The sequence below is a fragment of the Monodelphis domestica genome, chromosome 6 (genome assembly GCF_027887165.1).
Source record: "Monodelphis domestica isolate mMonDom1 chromosome 6, mMonDom1.pri, whole genome shotgun sequence".
NCBI classification, from domain to species: Eukaryota; Metazoa; Chordata; class Mammalia; order Didelphimorphia; family Didelphidae; genus Monodelphis; species Monodelphis domestica.
In genome coordinates, this window is record NC_077232.1 from 53,990,620 (window position 1) to 54,012,036 (window position 21,417).

At 36.4% G+C, this 21,417-nt stretch overlaps 1 protein-coding gene across 7 annotated transcripts in view; it reads right to left on the minus strand.

Annotated features, from left to right (window-relative positions):
- Positions 1 to 21,417, minus strand: part of ANO5 (anoctamin 5) — a 143,628-nt gene that overhangs the window by 25,841 nt on the left and 96,370 nt on the right. For all 7 annotated transcript variants that reach the window (XM_056802021.1, XM_056802015.1, XM_056802017.1 and 4 more), the window contains 6 exons: positions 20,041 to 20,154; positions 14,911 to 15,026; positions 11,139 to 11,273; positions 10,546 to 10,651; positions 10,386 to 10,446; positions 4,066 to 4,217 (listed from right to left, as the gene is read on the minus strand). In XM_056802021.1, the coding sequence (XP_056657999.1) occupies positions 4,066 to 4,217; positions 10,386 to 10,446; positions 10,546 to 10,651; positions 11,139 to 11,273; positions 14,911 to 15,026; positions 20,041 to 20,154 (684 nt within the window). The remainder of the gene's footprint in view (positions 1 to 4,065; positions 4,218 to 10,385; positions 10,447 to 10,545; positions 10,652 to 11,138; positions 11,274 to 14,910; positions 15,027 to 20,040; positions 20,155 to 21,417) is intronic.

Below are 21,417 nucleotides of genomic sequence, written 5' to 3' on the forward strand. Positions count from 1 at the left end.
GCAAAAATTATGGTCTCTGGATAGGCAGTCATAGCATCAACAACTATTAGCAATCCTGGGAATAAAATCTTGGCAGAGCAATCAAATGGAGACATTTGTAAGAAGTTTGCATTAGAGCAATGACGGAGAAATACTGATTCACTCAACTATGTGTTGGCTTTTTTCCAGTTTGCAGTACTAAGTCCATCAAAATCATTGGATTTTCACATGTTCAGGGCAACATTGGAGTTCTGAGGAATGAAAATGAAAATATTCTCTCTCTTAGCTAAGGTCAAGCACCAGGAGATTGGCCACTTTTAGAAGGAAAGCCACCACCACATCGCTATGCAGAAAAAAAATGCAAGTTCTTTCATAAAGTCCTGGGTAACCAGAATTGAGATTACTTACCGTTAAACTCTAGTTCACCAGGTGAGGTGAGAAATGAGAGAGAACTTGGGAGAGAAGATTTAGTTTCAACTAATTTCTCACTTGGTCTTGTCACTAGATAAGGAGAATTTTATGTACAAAGAATCATTTAAAAGTTGGAGTATTAAAAGCTAACCCTATGTCCCATAGCTCTGCCATCTGCTAGCTATGTGATCTTACTTCCTCTCCATTGGCCTCCACTGCCTTCTTTAAAAAATGAGAGGGGTAGAAGAAATCTGAATAGTGACCTAGTTAGCTCTAACATTCTATGAGTCCATTAGTGCCTTTTGAATCACTTCAACTCACCTTAATGAGTCATGTATCACTATTTCCCTCAAGTTTTGATCTTTTCGAGTTTGGTGCTCTCCAAAATTGCAAGATTGACTTCCTTATTTAATTTGATGAGATATAAAAACTACATCAAGGGCTGTGAAGCAGGTAGATGATGAAAACAAGAAAGGCCAGAGAAATTAGGTTCATTTCAAGCCTGGCTTAATGGGCACCAAATAGTTTGTGGTTAAAGGAAGGATGAGAATTGAAGAGATGCTCCCTCACAATAATATTGGAAAGAGCATCAGACAAAAATCTTCTTTGTAACTACACTTAGACAAATCACAGCCTTCAAGGGCTTCAGCTTCTCCTGCCTTTACACTGGAGAGATTGGACTAGATTAGGAGTTCTTAACCTGGGACTGGCAAACTCGTTTTTTGAAATATTTTGATACATGTATATAAATATACTTGATTTTTGTGTATTTTAGCTATGCCTTTAAAAATATGATTACAAGGAGGATCCATAGGCTTCTCTAGACTGTTGGAGAAGCACATGACCAGAAAGCAAAAAAAGCTTAAGAACCTTTTGACTAGACAGTCTCTCTCTATGGCTGCTTCTTGCCCAATATTCTATGAGTATAGTTGAGATTTTTTTGATGCTTCTCACAAAGAAAGTTCTTGGACAATGTGAAGCGTGAACAAAAACAGAAACAATAATCAGTTTTGCCAAACTTAAAACCAGCCATTTTAAAAGGACAGAGGACTAAGTACTAACTGCCATAGTGAAGCACCATAGAAGTTATTTCATTGTACAAAAATAGCACCAAGTAGGAAAAAATTCCAAATTTTCTCAATACAGTTTGTTGACCTAAAGGGCTATAGTACTTCCTTATTGTATCTCTTCTCTGTCAAAGTGGTTTCAAAAATAGAAACACCACCCCTCCCCTTGTTCTTTTATTAATATGAGGAAGTAGTGTGTTTGGTCTTTAAGAGTGTTTTTTTTTTCTCATAATTATTCTATAGAAATTTTCTGACGGCTAGAAACAACCTATTGGATTATTAATGGTTTTAGTTTTTACCATTATAAGTGAGGCTAAAAGGCAGGATACTGGTATGAACCAGGCTCAAAACACAGGATGTTTTCCTATTTCAGGGGACCAGGGACTCCCACATCATCTCCCTTATCAGCCTCTTCTCACAGCTCCTTATCAGAATACAAATTATTTAATGGCTTCATCTTTGCTAGTGAGTTTCCTTCAAATTACTAGCCACTTTTGTACAAAAAGCTTGACAATGTAGCATTCATTATTTCATGTCTAGAAAAATCTCTTGGTGCTCTACAGATATATGATAAGTGAGTATACTCTCTAAAATGTCATGTCCTAGGTAGAAAATATGAGAATAATGCCAAAGGCACAATTTCTTAATTCAAGACCTTAGAGACCAGTACAGTATAGTGAAAAGGAAAATTAGACTGATTACTGTCCATGTGACCTTGGACCATTCAATGTATCTTGCTAGGCTTGAGTTTCCAACCCCCTGTAAAATAAGGGAATTGGGTTAGATAATGTTGAGGGCCAGATCTAAAGGCATAGGAGGGAAAGAGGGAGGGAAGGAGGGAGACAGGGAGGGAGGGAGGGAGGGAGACAGGGAGAGAGGGAGGGAAGGAAGGAAGGAAGGAAGGAAGGAAGGAAGACAGGCAGGAAGGAAGGCAGGAAGGGAGAGAGAGAGAGAGAGAGAGAGAGAGAGAGAGAGAGGAGAGAGAGAGAGAGAGAGAGAGAGAGAGAGAGAGAGAGAGAGAGAGAGAGAGAGAGAGAGAGAGAGAGAGAGAAAGAGAGAAAGAGAGAAAGAGAGAGAAAGAGAGAAAGAGAGAAAGAAAGAAAGAAAGAAAGAAAGAAAGAAAGAAAGAAAGAAAGAAAGAAAGAGAAGAAAGAAAGAAAGAAAGAAAGAAAGAAAGAAAGAAAGAAAGAAAGGAAGGAAGGAAGGAAGGAAGGAAGGAAGGAAGGAAGGAAGGAAGGCAGGCAGGCAGGCAGAAAGAAAGAAAGAAAGAAAGAAAGAAAGAAAGAAAGAAAGAAAGAAAGAAAGAAAGAAAGAAAGAAAGAAAGAAAGAAAGAAAGAAAGAAAGAAAGAAAGAAAGAAAGAAAGAAAGAAAGAAAGAAAGAAAGAAAGAAAGAAAGAAAGAAAGAGAAAGAGAGAGAAAGAAAGAAAGGAAGAAAGGAAGAAAGGAAGAAAGAAAGACACTCCATCCAAGCCATTTGAAGTGAGTCACTATGAGCTTATATCATAAGTCAGCAGCTTCCTTTGACTTTTTAGAGAAAAAAAATATTTTGGAGACATAAGCTACCCCCTTACCAGTGCCTGTACAGGGCTTCCAGATTGTTAAAATTTTTATCTTCCAGATAATTTCTTATATAGAGGTGTTCATCCAAATGCATACCACAATGATGGAAGACACTCTACCCTTAGGTGCAACTGAGAGCAGTCAACCAGTACCCATCAGATGCAAGATATGAATCTGAATTTTTCTCATGCCAAGGTTTACCCTCTATCCATTATAGTCTGTTTCCTTACATGCTAATATATTCTTTGAATGTTAAATCTCTACTTTAATCTTCACTGTATTTTTGTTCCATGAGGTTGATTTTCTCTCTCAATCTTTTGATTTACGTACTTGATTGTATCTAAGGTTAACACCTTAAGCAGAATCTATATGCCTTTAACATAAGGTATTTGATCAACTGTTTCAAAAAACACAACTTCCCTTTCTTAAAATAAAACAAAACTTATAGAACATATTCATAGAGGCAAAAATGGAATGAATCTTATGATAAAATCTAGCCAAAATTCTTCTCCTTGGGATGAATAAAGGTACAAATGTCTTCTTTGTTCAGATATGACAGGTGATGCCCAGGGAGTTTCCATGATCCATTCACAAGTCCCATAGCTAGTTAAGTTTTCAGAGTGGGAACCAGTATCCATGTTTCTTCTTTCTTAGCACAGTATTCTTTCTGGTACAACCAACCAGACTTACAGCTCTATTTTTTTAGTTACACAACAAATAATGATAAAATTATTACCATTCATTATACTCTTCCAGGTTCACAAAATATTTTGCAAATGTTTCATGTTATCTTCAAAATGACTCTGGGAAAGAGGTCCTCTTTTTATCTTTATTTTACAGATGAAGAAACTGAGGCAGATGAAGGTTAAATATATCACCCAGAGTCACATAGCTAATAAATACCTCGAGGTCAAATTTGAACTCAGGTTTTTCTTACTCCAGGCTCAGTGAGTATCTATCTACTGTCCTCAAATTTGGGACTCCCGTTTCTATAAAAACCAACTTTTAGGAATACCAGCCTCAATCTATGAGTTCGTTAAAACCTACCTGAGTCACTGGGTTCTTTTTCTTTTGAGTACACTTGGCTTCATATTCAGGCCTCAACTGAAGTTGCTGCTGTTCCTCCTCAAAGTCCACCAAGTCCCACTCATACTCCAGCCGGGCTTGGCGTCGTTTCCAAAATTCTAGGAATAAGGTAACTACAAAGGAGAGAAGGGAAAAAACAAAAAGCACACACACACACACAGAGAAAGAGAGAGAGATGCCGTGATTACTGCGTAAATCTTTGTTTTCATTTTGTACACCTTGTTCTACACATCACAAACAATTTTGAAAAACTCTGAAAGAACTCTAAATTGATACAATTCCAGGATTTAAGAAGATTCAAGATGAAGTGTGCCACCCATCTCCCACCAGAGGAGACAAGCACTCAAGGTACAGAATGAGACATACTTTTTTCTGAATGGCCAACTGGAACTTGTTTTGCTTATTTTATTACAAATTTTTAAAAATTTATTTTAAAATGGATAAGAGATAAAAACAAACACTGGCTAATTTAAAAAATAAAATAAAATGAAAATAAAAATAAGCCAGGACTTTTAAGAAGAAAAGACCACTCTTGATCCTCCTCTTTTCATTTTTTTTTAACCTTTACCTTCTATCTTAGAATCAATTTTGTGTATTGGTTCCCAAACAAAAGAGTGGTAAAGGCCAGGCAATGGGGGTTAAGAGACTTCCCTGAGGTAACACAGCTAGGAAGTGTCTGAGCCCAGATTTGAACCTAGATCTCCCGTCTTGGCTCTCAATCCACTGAGCCATCCAGCTGCCTCTCCCTCTCTTTCTCCTTTTCTAACATTGGTTTATCATTTGGGTTACAGGATGCTTCCTGTTTCCAAGACCGATTCCTTTTCTTTCCACATTTTTTGACACAGGATAGCTCTAAGACTCCAAGCAAGACTCTTTAACCTGTCAATGCTCTAAGAAACTGTAAGACATTAAGTCGTAGAGAGTTCCCTAGCATCAACGGAAACTGATGTCCACACCCAGTGCCTTCCCTTTAGATTGGAAAAGAGCAAAATAACCCACTGCTTTGGAAAGAACTTCTTGGTTTTGACAGCCCTTGGTCCTAAGGTTGGTAAGAAGCAAAGATGATCTACAAAGTTACTGTTTCAAATACTCCTAACTCAAATAATGGCTTTGCATTTAAAATTCTCCTCTCAAAGAACACTATCCACATTCAGAGGAAGAACTGTGGGAGTAGAAACACAGAAGAAAAACAACTGCTTGATCACATGGGTCGATGGGAATATGATTGGGGATATAGACTCTAAATGATCATCCTAGTGCAAATGTCAATAACATTGAAATAGGTCTTGATCAATGACACATGTAAAACCCAGTAGAATTAAGCATCAACTATGGGAAGGGGTTGGGAGGAGGGGAGGAAAAGAACACGAATCATGTAACCATGGAAAATATTCTAAATTCATTAATTAATTAAACTTTAAAAAAAAACTCTCCTCTCATACTTGTTAGCCCTGGTTCTCATTATTAAAGGAACAATTCTAATATACTTTTACATTTTCATGAGGTTCTGAGGTTTTGGCATCAGACTAAGGGAGTATGAAAAATGTGGGGTTAAGACTCTAGATGATTGAAGCAAGTGAATGAAGCCCTTTGCATTTGTACAAAGAAAGACCAACAGGCGTCATTAGGTTATGATTCAATTTGATTCAAACCCAAACTAGTCCTGAATTTTGTATATGTTAAGAAACATCTTTCTGTGACAAGGTGGACTTTGCGACTTAATAGAGGATGATTTCAGAAGTCAGAGCGACCCCTTACATGGGCATCCTGATCCTTTTCTTTTTTCCCAGCCATCTATGGGGCACTTTAGAGTCACATTAAGTTTCCTCATTGGTTTCGAGGGCTATAGATGAAGATGTTGAGCCGAGGCCATATAAACAGCCAAGGACAAAAATGAGTTCAAATCCAGATCACTTGGCTCCAAATTAAATATTCTTTATATATACATTATACATCCTACTGAATGTCTATAGCCAAAACACCACCCCGAACCTGATGATTTCAATGCAGTAGATTCTTAAATCTAGTGCTGAAAAGGAGACCAGAGTATAGAAATAGTATACAAAAATAGAACAAAAATACTGTAAAATTCTACCATATAAGATCTAATTCTTTCATTTTACAGATAAGGAAATTAAGGCAAGGGAAATAAAGTAATTTATTGAAGGTCACACACAAATCGTTTCCCCAACTTGAGAGTCAGAGTTCTTTTCCCTATGTCCTGCTTATGAATGATTTCAGTTTTTTTCAAATTTTATTTAATTTTGTTATTATTTCAGTTTTTTTAAATGTCCCACATGATGGGAGCTCATCTCTGTTAGCATTTAAAGGTCTACAGGTCTCCTTTTTATGACACTTGGCAAATCCCTTTTGCAATATCTTGTATATAAACATTTGAAGGATTGAATGCTTATCCAACAGTTCTAAACTGGTTGAGGGCAGAAGCCAGGACTTCTTCATCTCTCCCATTGATGGGCACAATGTATATGATTTAGTTGAATTTTCAGGTGGTAAATGAAAGATATACAGAATTCGAGTGAAAGTTGAATTGACTGCTACACTGAAAATCCCTGAGAAAAACGCCTGGTGGCAGCATTGTCAAAGCCCCTCTCCCCAGTTCTCCATTTTGGCTGCTAATGTCCATTGCTTGGGTTTTCAGATGGGACACGTTCATTTTGAATTAATGAAAAATTATTAAGTTAACACTGGAGTCTGCTTTTGATCTTCATGGGAGATTCTATAATTAACCGAGAGGTAAAAAGCTTGTCACCAGGTAAGAAATTGTTTCAACAACAGCATCTTTTTGAAGCATCTACTAAGGTATGCAGGAAGCATGTTCCAATTTGTGCCAGGTGAAGTGCCTCAATCCTTACAGATCAAATTCCTGGGTCTTTTGAAATATTAAAATAAATATTCATCTTTGGGATCCTCAAGAAAGACTCACAGAATGATCAAGAGCTCTAGAGCCTTTGAGATGACAAGATCATCCATTTAGGGCTGGAAGGAGTCTTTTGGGGTTATTATTCTACACTTTCATTTTACAAATGAGGAAACAGAGACCCAGAGAAGTTTGCATGGCTACTTCAAAGCCACACAAGGAATTAGAGGCAGAGCTAGGATTTGTAGCCAGGCCTCCTGAGGAAATGCCATTCCAGGGGTCTCTTTCTCTCCATGTTGTGACCTCATCTGACACAATGGAAGAAAGAGTAGGATGGGCACACAAGCCAGTATTTGGCTTCCTTTTCTGGATTCACTACAGCATAGTTAAATGTAGTATTAAATATAGCTGTCAAGAAGAATGACCTCAAGAAAATACCTACGTGTACAAAAATATTTATTAGCAGCTTTTTTTGTGGTGATGAAGAATTGGAAATTGAGGTGATTTCCATCCATTGGGGAATGGCTGAATAAATTGTGGTATATTTTGATAATGGAATACTATTGTGTTATAAAGAAATAAGTAAGGTAATTTCAGAAAAAGCTGGAAGACCTGCAGGAACTGATGAAGAGTGAAATACCTGAGAGAACATTGTACACAGCAACAGCAATATTGGATGATGTTATCTGTGAAAACATGGCTACTCTCAGCAATGCAATGATCTGGGGCAATCCTGAATGACATGATGGGGGAAATGCTCTCCACTTTCAGAGAAAGAGCTGTTGGAGTAGTCTTTCACAACAGTGTATCTCTGGTTTTATTTGGAGGTTTTGGTTTTGTATATGGAAGTGTTTTTTGCATGACAATAAAATATTTTTTAAAAAGAGGAACTACTTTAGTCTTGATCAATGACATATGTAAAACCCAGTGGAATTGCTCATTGGCTACAGGAGGTGGGTGGGAGGAGAGGAGGGAAAGAACATGAATCATATAATGGAAAAATATTTTAAATTATTTAATTAAATAAATAAACTTTAAAAAAAAAAGGAACTACTTTATACAATGAACAGTTGTAAGACCCTTGACTGGTCACTTAACCATTCCAAACCACAGATTCTTCATCTATAAAATGAAAAGGGTCCCTTCCAACTATGTAAGACTATAATATAATCTTAAGGTCCCTTCTAACTACAGATCTGAAATCTTAAGAATAATAGATCCTGAAAAATACAGAAGTGGGTCTTGGTGGACAATGATATCATGATCTATTTTTTCTGACCCATTAAACCTGGAATAATCATTTTCTGAAGATACTCTGAAGTTTCAATCTCCTCTCTGTTTTTACCCTTAGTCCACACATCCCACACTCCAGCTGTTATACTGAAGAGCGCAGGGTAGGCTAAGCTTATTAAGACTAGTAAATCCAAACTGTACATAAAGGTCTGCCAGCTATTCCACTTATTATTATGACAGATGGCCTAAAACTGTTATTCTCTGGCTGGAAAAAATATATGGCTTGGCCAGTGATGAGCCTCTCTGAGCTTTGCAAGGCTGGTCCTTAAACAACAGACAAGTCATTATCAAGCATATATTCAAAGGGTTTGCAGTGTCATATTTAAGAACTGTAAAAACATTTTTTTCTTTTGGGACAGCCTTTGAGAATCTTTGGACATTTCTAAGTCATGATGAGGAATCCAAATAATTTAGTAATACTAGATTATAGAAATTTTCTGGTTTGTTTTTGACCAGAGCTATGATTTTTATTGGTGATGGGAATTCTAAATGGGAAAATTCCCTCCACCATTGTAGATTGGCACACGTTCTTGCAACTAAAAGATTTCAAAAGTAACTGAAAGTGGATGGAATTAGACCTTGAACTAAGTAAGAGCTGCCTGGCAGAAGTCACTTTCTACTATATCTATACTTTTAAAAACAAATTGTTTTGCTTAAAGAATCAGATTGGCAGAAAAAATATTTTAAAAAATATAATTTGGGGACAACTATTTCAAATCACAGAAATTCGGAGGTAGAAGGGATTTTTGAGGTCATGCAGTACAACATGAACTTTGTTGGTAACATCCCCAGTGATGGAGATAGTCAACTACATCATGAACCAATGTACCAAAGGCTAAAAAGATTGAATTGCTGGGACATTTTTCCTTATAAGCCCATACCTTACTCCCTATAGATAAAGTACATGGTCTAGTTCTGCTCTCCAGAATTCATGAAATGGTAAACATTAGACATGAAACTTCAAAGGTGGCCTATAAACTCATGGTGTGGAGCAAGGCAAAAAATTGATGTTAAAATGCTAAGATCTATGTGAAAAGACTCTTTAGTTAGTGCTGTTCCAACTCAATCCAACAGGTTTCTCATAATAAGTGTCTATGACAGGAATAATATGGAAATAATATAAATAATATTCATGTCTATGACATGAATAATATGTAAATGATAACATTTGTATAATCCATTGGAAGTGCTTATTTTGGGTCTGAGGGGGGGAGAGAAAAGGGGAGGGAAAGAAAATGAAATATGGAAAAATATTTTTAGAATAAAAAATTTTTTAATGAAAAAAGTGTCTATTAGAAAAAAGGTATGGTCTAATGGAAAAGAACATGACTTTGGAGTCAGAGGCACTGGATTTATCCTGTCTCAGATGTTTTCAAGATGGAGGACATTGGGAAAATAACTTAACCTCCCTCAATCTCAGTTTCCTCAGTTGTGAAATAAGGTAGTAACACTTTGAGATCACTTCTATCTCTGTAACTATGATCCCATAAGCTATTACGTACAAAATACTTGAAAAAAAAATAAAAGGAAGGGGCAGGTAGATGGTTGATAGAGAGATAGGAGGTCCTGGGTTCAAATCTGATCTCAGATACTTCCCAGCTGTGGGACCCTGGGCAAATCAGTAAAACCCAATTGCCTAGCCCTTACTACTCTTCTGCCTTGGAACCAATATTTAGTATTGATTCTAAGACAGAACGTAAGGGTTTTAAAAAATGAAAAGGAGACCCTGGTACTCTAGAAAGACCTACTGGTTAGCCTTAATTTTGGCTAGGAAAAGGTCTCTTGAAAGACCAAGAGGGGAAAAATGGTAATGCAACCTTTATAGTAAGTTGGTCTTCATGCAAAGACAGGAATGGGGACTGGAACTCCCAATTTTATTGGAATAGTGAGCTCTCAGGGAAGAAATCAGCATGTCAGCATAAGTTGGTACTTTCTCTGAAACTTATAGCCTTAAAAAGTTGTCCAGAACACCAAAAAGTCATGTGGTATATAAGCTCTCAGAACCAGTTTGTGCCAGAGGAGGATTCTGGACCCAGATCTTCTTGGCTCTGGGGCCATCTCCCTAGCCACTACACCAAGGTGCCTTTCATATCTGTGCAGAGATACTCACCCCATATTCCCATGAATATTGCAAAAAATAGTGTGGCCACATTATCAAACAAGTGGGAATACTGCAAAAGAGAAGACAAAGATTGATCATTCATGGGCTACCATTAACACCTCAAGGCTATTCTTCATCTCTCTAGTTCAAAGTAAAGAAAAATACAGACCCTTGAGGATTCACACGTGGTATTCAGTTTCCAATATTCACACCTCACATCACAGAGGGGACACATGATGATCTCTCCCCCGATGGTCTCATTGCAGATTTCTATGCTGCAGAGGCAATACATACAAAGGAGTGAAGACGAGAGACAGAAAGTCGCAGATGAAGAATTTCAAGGAGTCCAGGTTGGTTGGAATGTAAAATGTCCAAAAAACAATAATATGTAATAAGCCTAGAAATGTAGGCTGGAGACAGACCATGAAGGACTTTCCATGCCAACAGAAGAATATAGAAATAAAAGGGACCCAATGGGGTTTATTGAGTAGAGGAGTGTTGGATTAAGATTTGTGCTTTAGGAAAATCATTTTGGGAGCTAGGTGGAGGTGGTTCTGAAAAGAAAAAAGACATGAATAAAGACCTTGTCTCTAGAAGACACTGGCTTTTTTCCCCCCCTGAGGGAATTTATGAACCATTACCAGTGAAATATTGACTCAACTACCGCAAAAATGTTTCTATGCCAAGTCTTGTAAAGGTGAAAGTGAAATTCAGTGCACGACCAAACCCTTTTCATGTTTCGGAACAGGGAGTGATCTTTACCTGCTCATGTTGTCAGTCATTGTAAGCAAACCATAGAAAAAACAGATTAAGCCAACAACTGCCGCATAGAACAGCATCTCGGTATAGAATCCCAGCCAGGCAAAGTAGATGCCAATTCTCTCTCCATAATATCTCCTGTGGAAAAGAGGTAAAGACAAGTTCAGAGGCAGATTGGTTTCTCAGAACAAATTCTAAATGGGGTTTTGCTTTGGGTGAAAGAGGGCACAGAAGCTTCATGATACACTGGAAAGAACACTGAATTTGGAGTCAGGGGATTTGGACTTGAATCCAGACACAGATGGTGAGCACCTGCGTGATCTTGGAGGGAAAAGTCATTTAACTACTGTGGACCTTATTGTTCTCCTATTGAAAATAAAAACTTTCAACAAGGCAATCTCTACGGTTCCTTTTAGTTCTAAATCTCTCAACCTTTGGAGTTTCAACTTCTGAATAATAAGGCTCCAAAAGTGCTTTGGTTTTTGCTTCTCAAATACAAATCACATTCTCTACTTTCCTAGAACTAGGAGAAACTCAAGTGATAGTTCTGTCCAATTCTCTGACTTAATAGAGGCAGATAAAAATATATAAATAGATAGAGATGTTTATATTTATTTTTATGCTGTTGTTTTTATTAAATAACCTATTCCCCATCCAAGATAAAAATTTTGAGAGGAGAAAAAAATAGTTTGCCAAAATTAATGGAATAGATTATCAAATTCAGCTTATATACATATATATTTCACCTTGAATAAACTAAACAAATATAAAAAATTTTAAAAGTTGGTAATTCTGATAGAATACACACACACACACACATATATGTATATATATATATGTATATATATATATTTTTTTTTTTTGAAAGAGAGGGAGGGAGTTAGGCTTAGAGAAAGTTGTTGGTTCTACAAGATTCTTGCACAAAAGGAATTCATGGCAACCAGATTTTTAAGTCCTGTTGTATTTTCCTATGGCAAATAGCTTCATGGAGAAGCCTTCATTGAGAAGATATTCCTTCCAATATAAATTCCCTGGAAGTTCTCTTCTCAATGGCATTTTTAAAAATGGATACATTTTTAGAAGAAAAAGACAATAGTTTTTTGTTTTGAAGGAAAATCAAACTCGGGGAAATAAGAAGAATTTTTTTTTGGGGGGGGGAACCACCAACAGATAGTTTGATGATTACAAGAAATGACAAATATCCCTCTTGACAACTAAAATCCACGAGGGCCAATTGGCCAAGGCCCAAATGACAGAAAACATCTTTGCTAATATTGTATCTGGGGAACAAGTCCCTGTGCAGTAAGCAGTACTTCTGAACTGGGCTTTTCTATGGAGCAATTATCATAATTTTGCATCTATTAAGCCTCTTCTCTTTGATTTGTCTCTCATCAAACACAGTAAGATTAATAATCCTTTCACAAACACATGTAAAACCTGCCCATTGAGAGGAAGATCAATGAATTTCAAACATTATCTGGCATTTTTCCTTGAATGAACTTAACAAATTTAAAAATTAAAAATTAGGAAATTCTGATAGAAAGTCTAAAAAAATATTATAATGTGAGCTAGTCCTCATTTCTACATTCTGGTATGGTCACTGCACATTTAGATTCAGTCCGTCATTAAGTATTTATTACATATCTACTATAATCAAGGAACTTTGTTAAGCAGAGGTTATACAAAGAAAGGCATAAAAAAGTCTCAGCTCTCAACAAATTCAGTCCAATTAATGAGAAAGAACAAACAACTGTGTGCAAACAAAATATATATAGGATAAATGGAAATAATCATTGAAAGAAAGCCATTAGCATTAAAGAGGATCTGGAAAGGCTTCTTGGAGAAGATAGGACTTTAATCACCCTAAAGCAAATATTAATAATATGGAAACAGGTCTTGATCAATGACACATGTTAAACCCAGTGGAATTGTGTGTCAGCTATGGAAGGGGAAGGAAAGAACATGAGTCTTGTAACCATGGGAAAATATTCTAAATCATCTAATTAAATAAAATTTTCAGAAAAAAAAAGAAGGTAGGACTTTAGTTTGGGACTAAAAGGAAGCTAGGAAAATCAGAAGATGGAAATGAAAAGAATATTCCAGTTATGAAGGAAACTTCTTTACAAAGGGCAGATTTATAATACTTCAAGACTTAATTTTACGAGGGTAAGAAATCCCTCCACTATTGGAAACTGCAAAGCAAACCATACCTAAGCTGGTGGTTTTCATGAGCTGGGATGTAATGGTTCTGTGCTCTCTTTAGTATAGCTCCTACATTTCATTTCAGTCTAGGGGACTATTAATAGATGAATCTTTTTTAAATTTCATTTCCTCCAGATTACATGTCAAGATAATTTTTAATAACTGTTTTCTGACATTTTGTTATCTATGTTCACTTCCTCCTTCCCATTCTTCTACACTCCAAAGAGAGCAGATAATAAAAGTTCTAGATGTAAACACACAATATATATTTCTGTGTTTGGCATATTGTAAAAAGAAGACACACATCACTTGCACTAGAGAAAAATTCATGGAAGAAATAAAGTAAAGAATGATATGCTTCAATCTGCGTTTTAGAGTCTGTTCAGTCCCTTCTATGCTCGTGTTTAGTAGATGAATCTCAGCAGATACATTCTACAGTCTTGTTGGAGGTAGGTCACGTGAATTGTACAATCACATAGCTAGTAAGTACAGACCTGGGATTGGACTCAGATCACCCCAACTATATCTGCCATCCCACACTGCCTTACCGTACCTTTGAAGTTTATTGTGCCTCTTCCAGCCCAAGTCAGTCATCCTGGTAGGCAGACTTCTGGTTATAATTTAAAAAATGGTATCTTAATCAGATCAGACCTAAAATCCAACATCAGTTTCTGCAGATGCTAAAATTGTAGCTCTACTTGCAGATACTTAATTGGTTAATAGATTTAAGTTTTTGTTTTTGTTTTTCTTCAAGAATGATCTTGGGAAGGACCCAAGACAACCCAAGAGACTCATCATGAATAAAGGCTATCCACTGCTACAGAAAGAATTGATGGAGTCTGAATGCAGATTTCCAGCATGCCATTTTTCACTTTATTTCCTGAATGAGTTTTTTCTTAAACTTGTCATACGTTTTCTTTCATAATATGATGTATATGGAAATATGTATTGAGTGATAGCACATGTATAATTCCCATTGCTTGCTGCCTTGGAGAATGAAGAGGGAAGGGAAAGGGGGAAAGAATTTAGATCTCAAAATGTCAGAAAACAAATGCTAAAGAAATTTTTTTTGTTTCAGTGTGCAATTGGGAAAAATACAATAAATTGTTTTTAAAAGAATGACCTTAGGAGGACTGAACTACCAGCAGATGGCAGCCAAGATGAAACCAGAAGATCATGAGTGAGATATAATCCTAGACCTAGATTAAGAGCTGGTAAAAGACTTGGAAGTCATCTAGCCCAATATCCTTACTGTACAGTTAAGGAAACAAGAGACCCAAGAGTTTAATGGGAATAGAAGCATCTTGAGGGCACCTTTTCTGCCTTTCTTCATAGACCTGACATATGATAAGGGCTTCATATACAATTGTTGACTTGACTTGCTAAGTAACTTGCCATATACAGGTAGTAGGTGTCAAGAGAGAGGATTTGAAAGGCAGAGCCCTCCAACTTCAGAAGCAGTGCTCTTTTCTTCTGTAATTGTAGAAAGAAATGGATTTAAACCAACAGTGCCAAGTGAAAAGGGGAGCCCCAGTGACCCTTCACCCATGCTGATGCTCCAGAAGTAACTTACCTGATCAGATCTAAAGGTTGCTCCTTATAAAACCTCAAGAAGCGAGCCCATTGTGTATAGAGGGTATACCGCTCATTGCCATAGGTTTGATCCTTCGCTTTCTTCCAATATTGGCACTAAAAGAAGTCAACAACATGACAAAGAGAAGACAAGGCAGAAGGTAATATTGAAGTGACAGTGTCTCACAGTTACCACAGCATAATGCCTGGAGCAAAAGTAGGATGGAGGTTATAATAATCCATTCATTTAAAATGGATTCTCTGCCAAAGAGGAAGTCAGAAATGGCACAAGATAAAAGTCAATTCCCTTTCCTTTGTCCCTCTTTAGGGTTTTGCTGCTAATCATATTGTCTCTTGGACCTAGAATAACCTCCCCTTTCCATCTATACGTGAATCAGCTAGGTAGTACAGTGGTTAGAGCACTGGGTCTGGGGTCAGAGAGACCTGAATTCCAATATGGCCTCAGATACTTACTAGCTATGTGACCCTAGGCAAGTCACTTCACCTCTGTCTATTTCATCTTACTCAGCTATAAAATGGGGATAATAAGAGTATGGTTGATCAAAATACAGGAGCACTTCAATCATGTATGACATTATATGCCTATGCTCTATGCCTGTTCTCTACCACTTCTATACCATAGGGAAAGAGGTATGCATCCCAAACTATTTAAGTTACACACCATTCTAAAGTTCTATGTGTGTACATACAAGTAAGTATGCACATATGATGTTCTACCTTCTGGTATAATAATCATATATCTTGTTTTTTATATTGCTTTAAGGATAAAAGAACCTTTTTATAACAATCACCTTTTGAGGGATAGATGTGTAAGTATTTAATATCTAATTAATTAAATTAATATTTAATTTTAATATTTAATAGTATTTAATATAGATGAGGGAGAACCAAAGATTACAAAGATGAAGTGACTTGGCCAGCATCACCCAGGTAACAAGAAAGCTGGGACTTGAACCCATGTCTCTTGCCTTCAAGTTCATTGGTCTTTGCTGGTCTACCTCCCTCAATTATAAGACTCGGGAAAGCAGGGAAGCAGGAATCCCTCTTTTTTCTCCCCACAGTATTGGTAATACAATTATATTTCCACAGTCTCCACAGAAGAAATGGTCTATTTGGCTCCAGGAAACAGGGAATAAAGTGGATATATCCATTTCCAGGAACCACATTTGAAAAAAAGACATTAACAAAGTAGAATATCTACAAATTAGATACCAATGCCACAGGGAAATTGGTTTAAGGAAAAACAGACAGCATCCAAGAGAAGACTTGAGGGTAAGAGAAAGACATGATAATAGCTATCTTTGAAGGATGTGAAGACTTCCAAATGGAAGAGGGAAATTTATAAAGTTTGGGCTCTAAGGTCAAAACTCATAATAATATGATTAGCGGTTGCAAGAGGGAGATTTCAGCTCAATATGAAGGAGTTCTTAACCATTATTATTGTCCAGAATCAAAATGATCTGTCCAAATGTGTAGTGTGGGGTTAAAAAAAAAATGTTGGCAGACCCATTCATAAGGGATTTTGAAGAAGGAATTCCTGTCTGGAGGTGACTTGGTCTAAATGGACAGACAATGAAGATATCTTGTGGTTGCCCAAGGGCTGACTCATTCATCTCAGGCCTATTCCAAGGCATCACTGCCAATGGGGAATACCTTTATTGCTCTTGGACTACAGTCAAAATCTGGTGAACAGCTTCTCTTGCTCTGATATCAAGAAATAATTCAAATAACTTCCCTTATTCTGTAAACCACCATTCACTTTAGAAAAATCTGCCATGATTTTTTAGTAGACCCTTGATTTCCCCATTTGTATTATTTTTTCCAACATTTAAGTGACCCCCAAACTGGCAAATAAGTCATAGAATATCTACCATAATAAGAATGGTCTGATTCTTTCAGTAACTTACAATAGGGCAGTTTTACTGCTTAGGAAATTTTAATAGTATTGTTCTCCTCTATTTGCAAATATGGATGGATAGGCAAGCACCCACATTTCCATGAAATTTTCTGCTTTCCCACAAGCTTACATATAATTTCTCTTATAAAGCAAAAGCAAAACTACAGTCCCTTTAAAAATTAAGGAAGAAAAAAGCCCCAAGGAATGACTAACTCCTAGGGGAAGTATGTCCACATTTTGCTCTGAAGACCTGTGAAATTTCAGGTTGCAACTGCTCATAGAAGACCATCCACTGACTTCTAAATTCCAGATGAGACAGGAGTAGTTCCATTAGTATTGCCAGACTCTGAATGCTAGGTATATCCTCATGGATGATGAACTTTCTGAATTGACTCATTGTATACTATAAAAATGTCTAGTGTGAAAGATAGCTACTAAACTCAGCCTTTTCATATGCAAACTGTGGTTCAGAGTCCTTCTTAAGAACAACCTACCCTATTTTCATGTCACGGGAAAGCAGGAATACCTTTTTTTCATGTCCTAGACTGCTTTGGATATTTGGCAAAGCCCAAGTACCTCTGATCAGAATTGTTTTTAAATGCATAGATTAAAATACATAGGATTAGAAAAGAAAGAAATTACATTGAAATATATGTACATATACATATGTATGTCTTTTTCCACCCCTTAAGAACCTCTGTAGCAGGAAAAAAGGTACAGAAAGATTTGTGTGAATGGATCTAAAGTGAAGAAAGTAGCAGCAAAATGCATAATATGCCAATAATGTCAACTGAAAAAAGAGAAAGAAAACAATGAAAAGTGGATGTTACAAATGACAAAGAGTAAGTTTGGTTCCAAAGAAGAGATATAATAAGACATTGATCTTTACTTTTCTGCAGACACAAGAGATCTATAGCTATGAAATATTACATCTATTTTCAAATTTTTTCCCCATATTGATTAGCTTCATTTTCTTTCCCTCTTCCTCCTTTTCTTTCTTTCTTTCTTTCTTTCTTTCTTTCTTTCTTTCTTTCTTTCTTTCTTTCTTTCTTTCTTTCTTTCTTTCTTTCTTTCAATGCTTATCTTCCATCTTGGAATATTGGATCCAAAGCAAAAGAGTGGTAAAGGATAGGCAATGGGGGTTAACTGACTTGCCCAGGGTCACACAGCTGGGAAGAGTCTTGAGGCCAGATTTGAACCCAGGACCTCCCATCTCTGGGCCTGACTCTCAATCCACTGAGCTACGTAGCTGCTCCTCTTCCTCCTTTTCTTAATAAAAATGTCATTGCCTCCTGGGATGGATTTCTGTGAGGTAGGAGAGGAAGCTATTTAAAGAGAAATTTAGGTGATGTAAAAATGGGAAATATCAAAAATTACATTTTAAAAACAAAGCTAATAAGAAAACAAAATCTCCTAGTTTCAATGTGTTCTTAATACTTCTTTACAATCTAAAATTTTATTTATATATTATTTTTATTTTTAAAATAATCCTTTCTTAAAATTAACATTTTATTTACATATTTACATATTACATATACATATTTTGATACCTCCATTATCTCTCAATTTGTCCCCTAAGCCTCCCTCTCCCAGGGAATAATCCCTCATAATGTAAGACAAAGAGGGAAAATAAAGTTCAACAAACTAAAAACTATATTAAAAAAATCATTGTGCACTGTTGCACTTCTAAAACAGGGGTTCTTTGGGACACCTGGGTCCCAAAAACCTGAGAGCCAGGCCTAAAGATGGGAGGTTCTAGATTAATAAACAAATAAACAAACAAATAAATAAATAAATAAAGCAGTGGTTCTTAACCTTATTTTGGATTATGGATAACTAGTATTTGTGACTGTTGGGTCAGAGGCTGGAACATAAGAAAAGTGCCAGGCTGAAGAGTGTGTGGAACTGACCTCTCCCATTCTTTCCCTGCCAGGTTTTCCTGTGTATTATCCTGATTGAGGTAAATTGACATTAAATAGTTATCTTTTCCTCAAGCTGTGAATCAAGTATGAGTGAACAGAGTAAGGGGAGACCCTTTGGTTTTGATTAGTGGGGGGGGGGCAAGAGCAAATTTGGGAGAGCAGTCATAACTAAGAAGGAAAAGCAGAAGGGGGAAAATCTTCAAACCCCCTCTCCTCTCTCGGAGCCAACCTATTACATCTGCTGTCTCCCCTGAATCCCACTTTGAGAAGGAGGGGTCTCATCTCTTTCTCTCTCTTGACACTGAAAGACTTAAACCTCCCCTTGATTACAAAGTCTATGGATTTTAAGTGAATAAAATAAAATATGTAAGACTACAAAGGAAACCAATTTTATTGAAATAAGTTGATCCAAGTATTTTAAAAAATAAATTCATGAACTTAAGAACTTCTAAGTCTAAAGTGATTTTATTTTCAAACCCTGAAACTTCAAGGTTTTCTAAGTAAGTTTTATTTTATTTTATTTTATTTTTAAACCTGTGTCTTTTGTCTTAGAATTGATACTAAAGACAAATTCTGAGGAGAAGAACATTAAGGACTAGGCCATTAGGGTTAAGTGACTTGCCCAGGATTACATATCTGGGAAATACCCAAGGCCACATTTGAACCCAGGTCCTCCTAACTCCAAGCCTGCTAAGTAAGGTTTAGATGGAAACATTCAAGGATTTTACTTAGTAGCATGCTTTTTCCTATAGGGCTATCCTATGTTTTGGTCATTAGGCTTTGAAAGAACTTATATATATATATATGATATTTCATTTTAAAATCAAAATTAAAAATTAATTTAAGGCATTTTTAATTTGTCTTTGCTAACCTTTAGAATGCTAACATCTAGAAAAGAAAAAAGAAAAAGGAAAAACTTCACATTTCCAGAGGACTTTTAAGTTTGCAAAGTTCTCTTAAAACAATTCCTGGAGATCAGTAGTATAAGAATTACCATTCTCATTTTTAAAGATGAGGAAATTAAGGCTCAGAGAGGAAAAGCAAAGCTTGGTCACAGTCATGCAGTTAGCACCAAGAGTCTAACATTCTTTCCTTTATACCATCCTGTCTTTCAAAATAGTCTAATATCTCAGCACATGGATCAGAGAGCTGAGAGGCTTTAAGAAATTTGCTCAGGAGTAGAAGAATGAAAGCTCTCTTCCTTCCAAAAGGTCACCAATGGAATTCTCCAGCTCCATTAATGAACAGAAGAAATGAGCTTAGAATGTTTTGAGAACAAAACGATACTTACATCATGGAGTGGGTAAGCTGCCGAATAGGTACCATTGGTTAGGAGTCTCTTAATGCCAAATTTTTTCTTTCCTTCTTCTGTACCATAGGGGCATCGTGAGAGAATATAGTAAACCTAGAAAGCAAGCATAACAGTATCCAGTTATTCAATTAACTATAAATTTATTAAATGGCTGCTCTGTTTTGGGTACACATAATGCTAGGAAACTAGGGAGATAGAGCTAAGTACAAGGTGAAACAAGACAAGACAAGACACATAAAAGGAATTATAATACAAAATAAAACATAACTAAACATTTCCATGTGACTTTACAGCTTGAAAAGTGTTTTGTGAGTAAGTGAATGATCAATTATTTGAAAACTGCAATATCCCTCTAAGGTCACTACTGATATTTCTCAATTCATCCTACCAGTAGGGAAACTGAGGCTCAACAAAGGTAAATAATTTGACCATAATAATTGTTGGAGGTAGGATTCAAATCCATCTCTCCTGATTCTAAGTTCAGCATTCTTTCCACTATGATACTCTGCCTCTCAAAGATAAAAATATGTGATGTGAAAAAAATAACATTTCTGCTCAATCCAGGAGGTAGCAGAAAGATTCACATAAGAGTTGTGTTTTAAGATGCGCCTTAAAGGATGCCAACATGGGGAAATTCTAGAAACAAAGAGGTCTAAACAAAGGCATGAGTGAGTTTGAAAGATAACAAATAGAACATTGTCTATACAGGGTACAGAATGGAGAGAAGAATGAGATCAAAATGGCGGAAGACTTTGAATGGTGAAGTCTTTTAGTAGATGCCATGGAGAGTTTTTCAAAGGTTTTAAGGAGAGGCACAGCCAGGTCAGAATTGTGCTTTAAGAAGATTGCACAGCCACTGGTGTGAAAGATAGATGGAAGAGAGGAGGACTTAGAGAAAAAGAAACCAGCTAAGAGGGTGGTGGGAATGAAGGAGACAATCAATAGGACTTGGATAAAAGTGGTAAATTGCTGAAAATATTTGTTCTAAGGAAAAATTCATAACAATTACACTATCTAAAAGTGGAATTGTGGAGGAAATTTAGGAAGTATAAAAGCAAAATGTTATCATTAAAATGCATTTAAAATTAATATGTGAAAATGTAATGGGCTGCCTTGAGAGTTATGATTCATTAGAGGTCTTCAAGTAAATTGTGGATATCCATTTGTCTGGGGTAATTGTTTATGTTGTGGAGAGGAATTCTCATTCAAGTATGGGTAAGACTCAGTGGCTTTTAAGAACCCTTCCATTCTGACATTCCCTTGGGGAGAGGAGAAGAACAAATGCCTGGTGAGAGAGAAAGAAGAATCAAGCACTTTATACTTTCCATATGCTTTGATGGAAGCAAATTTCTTTCA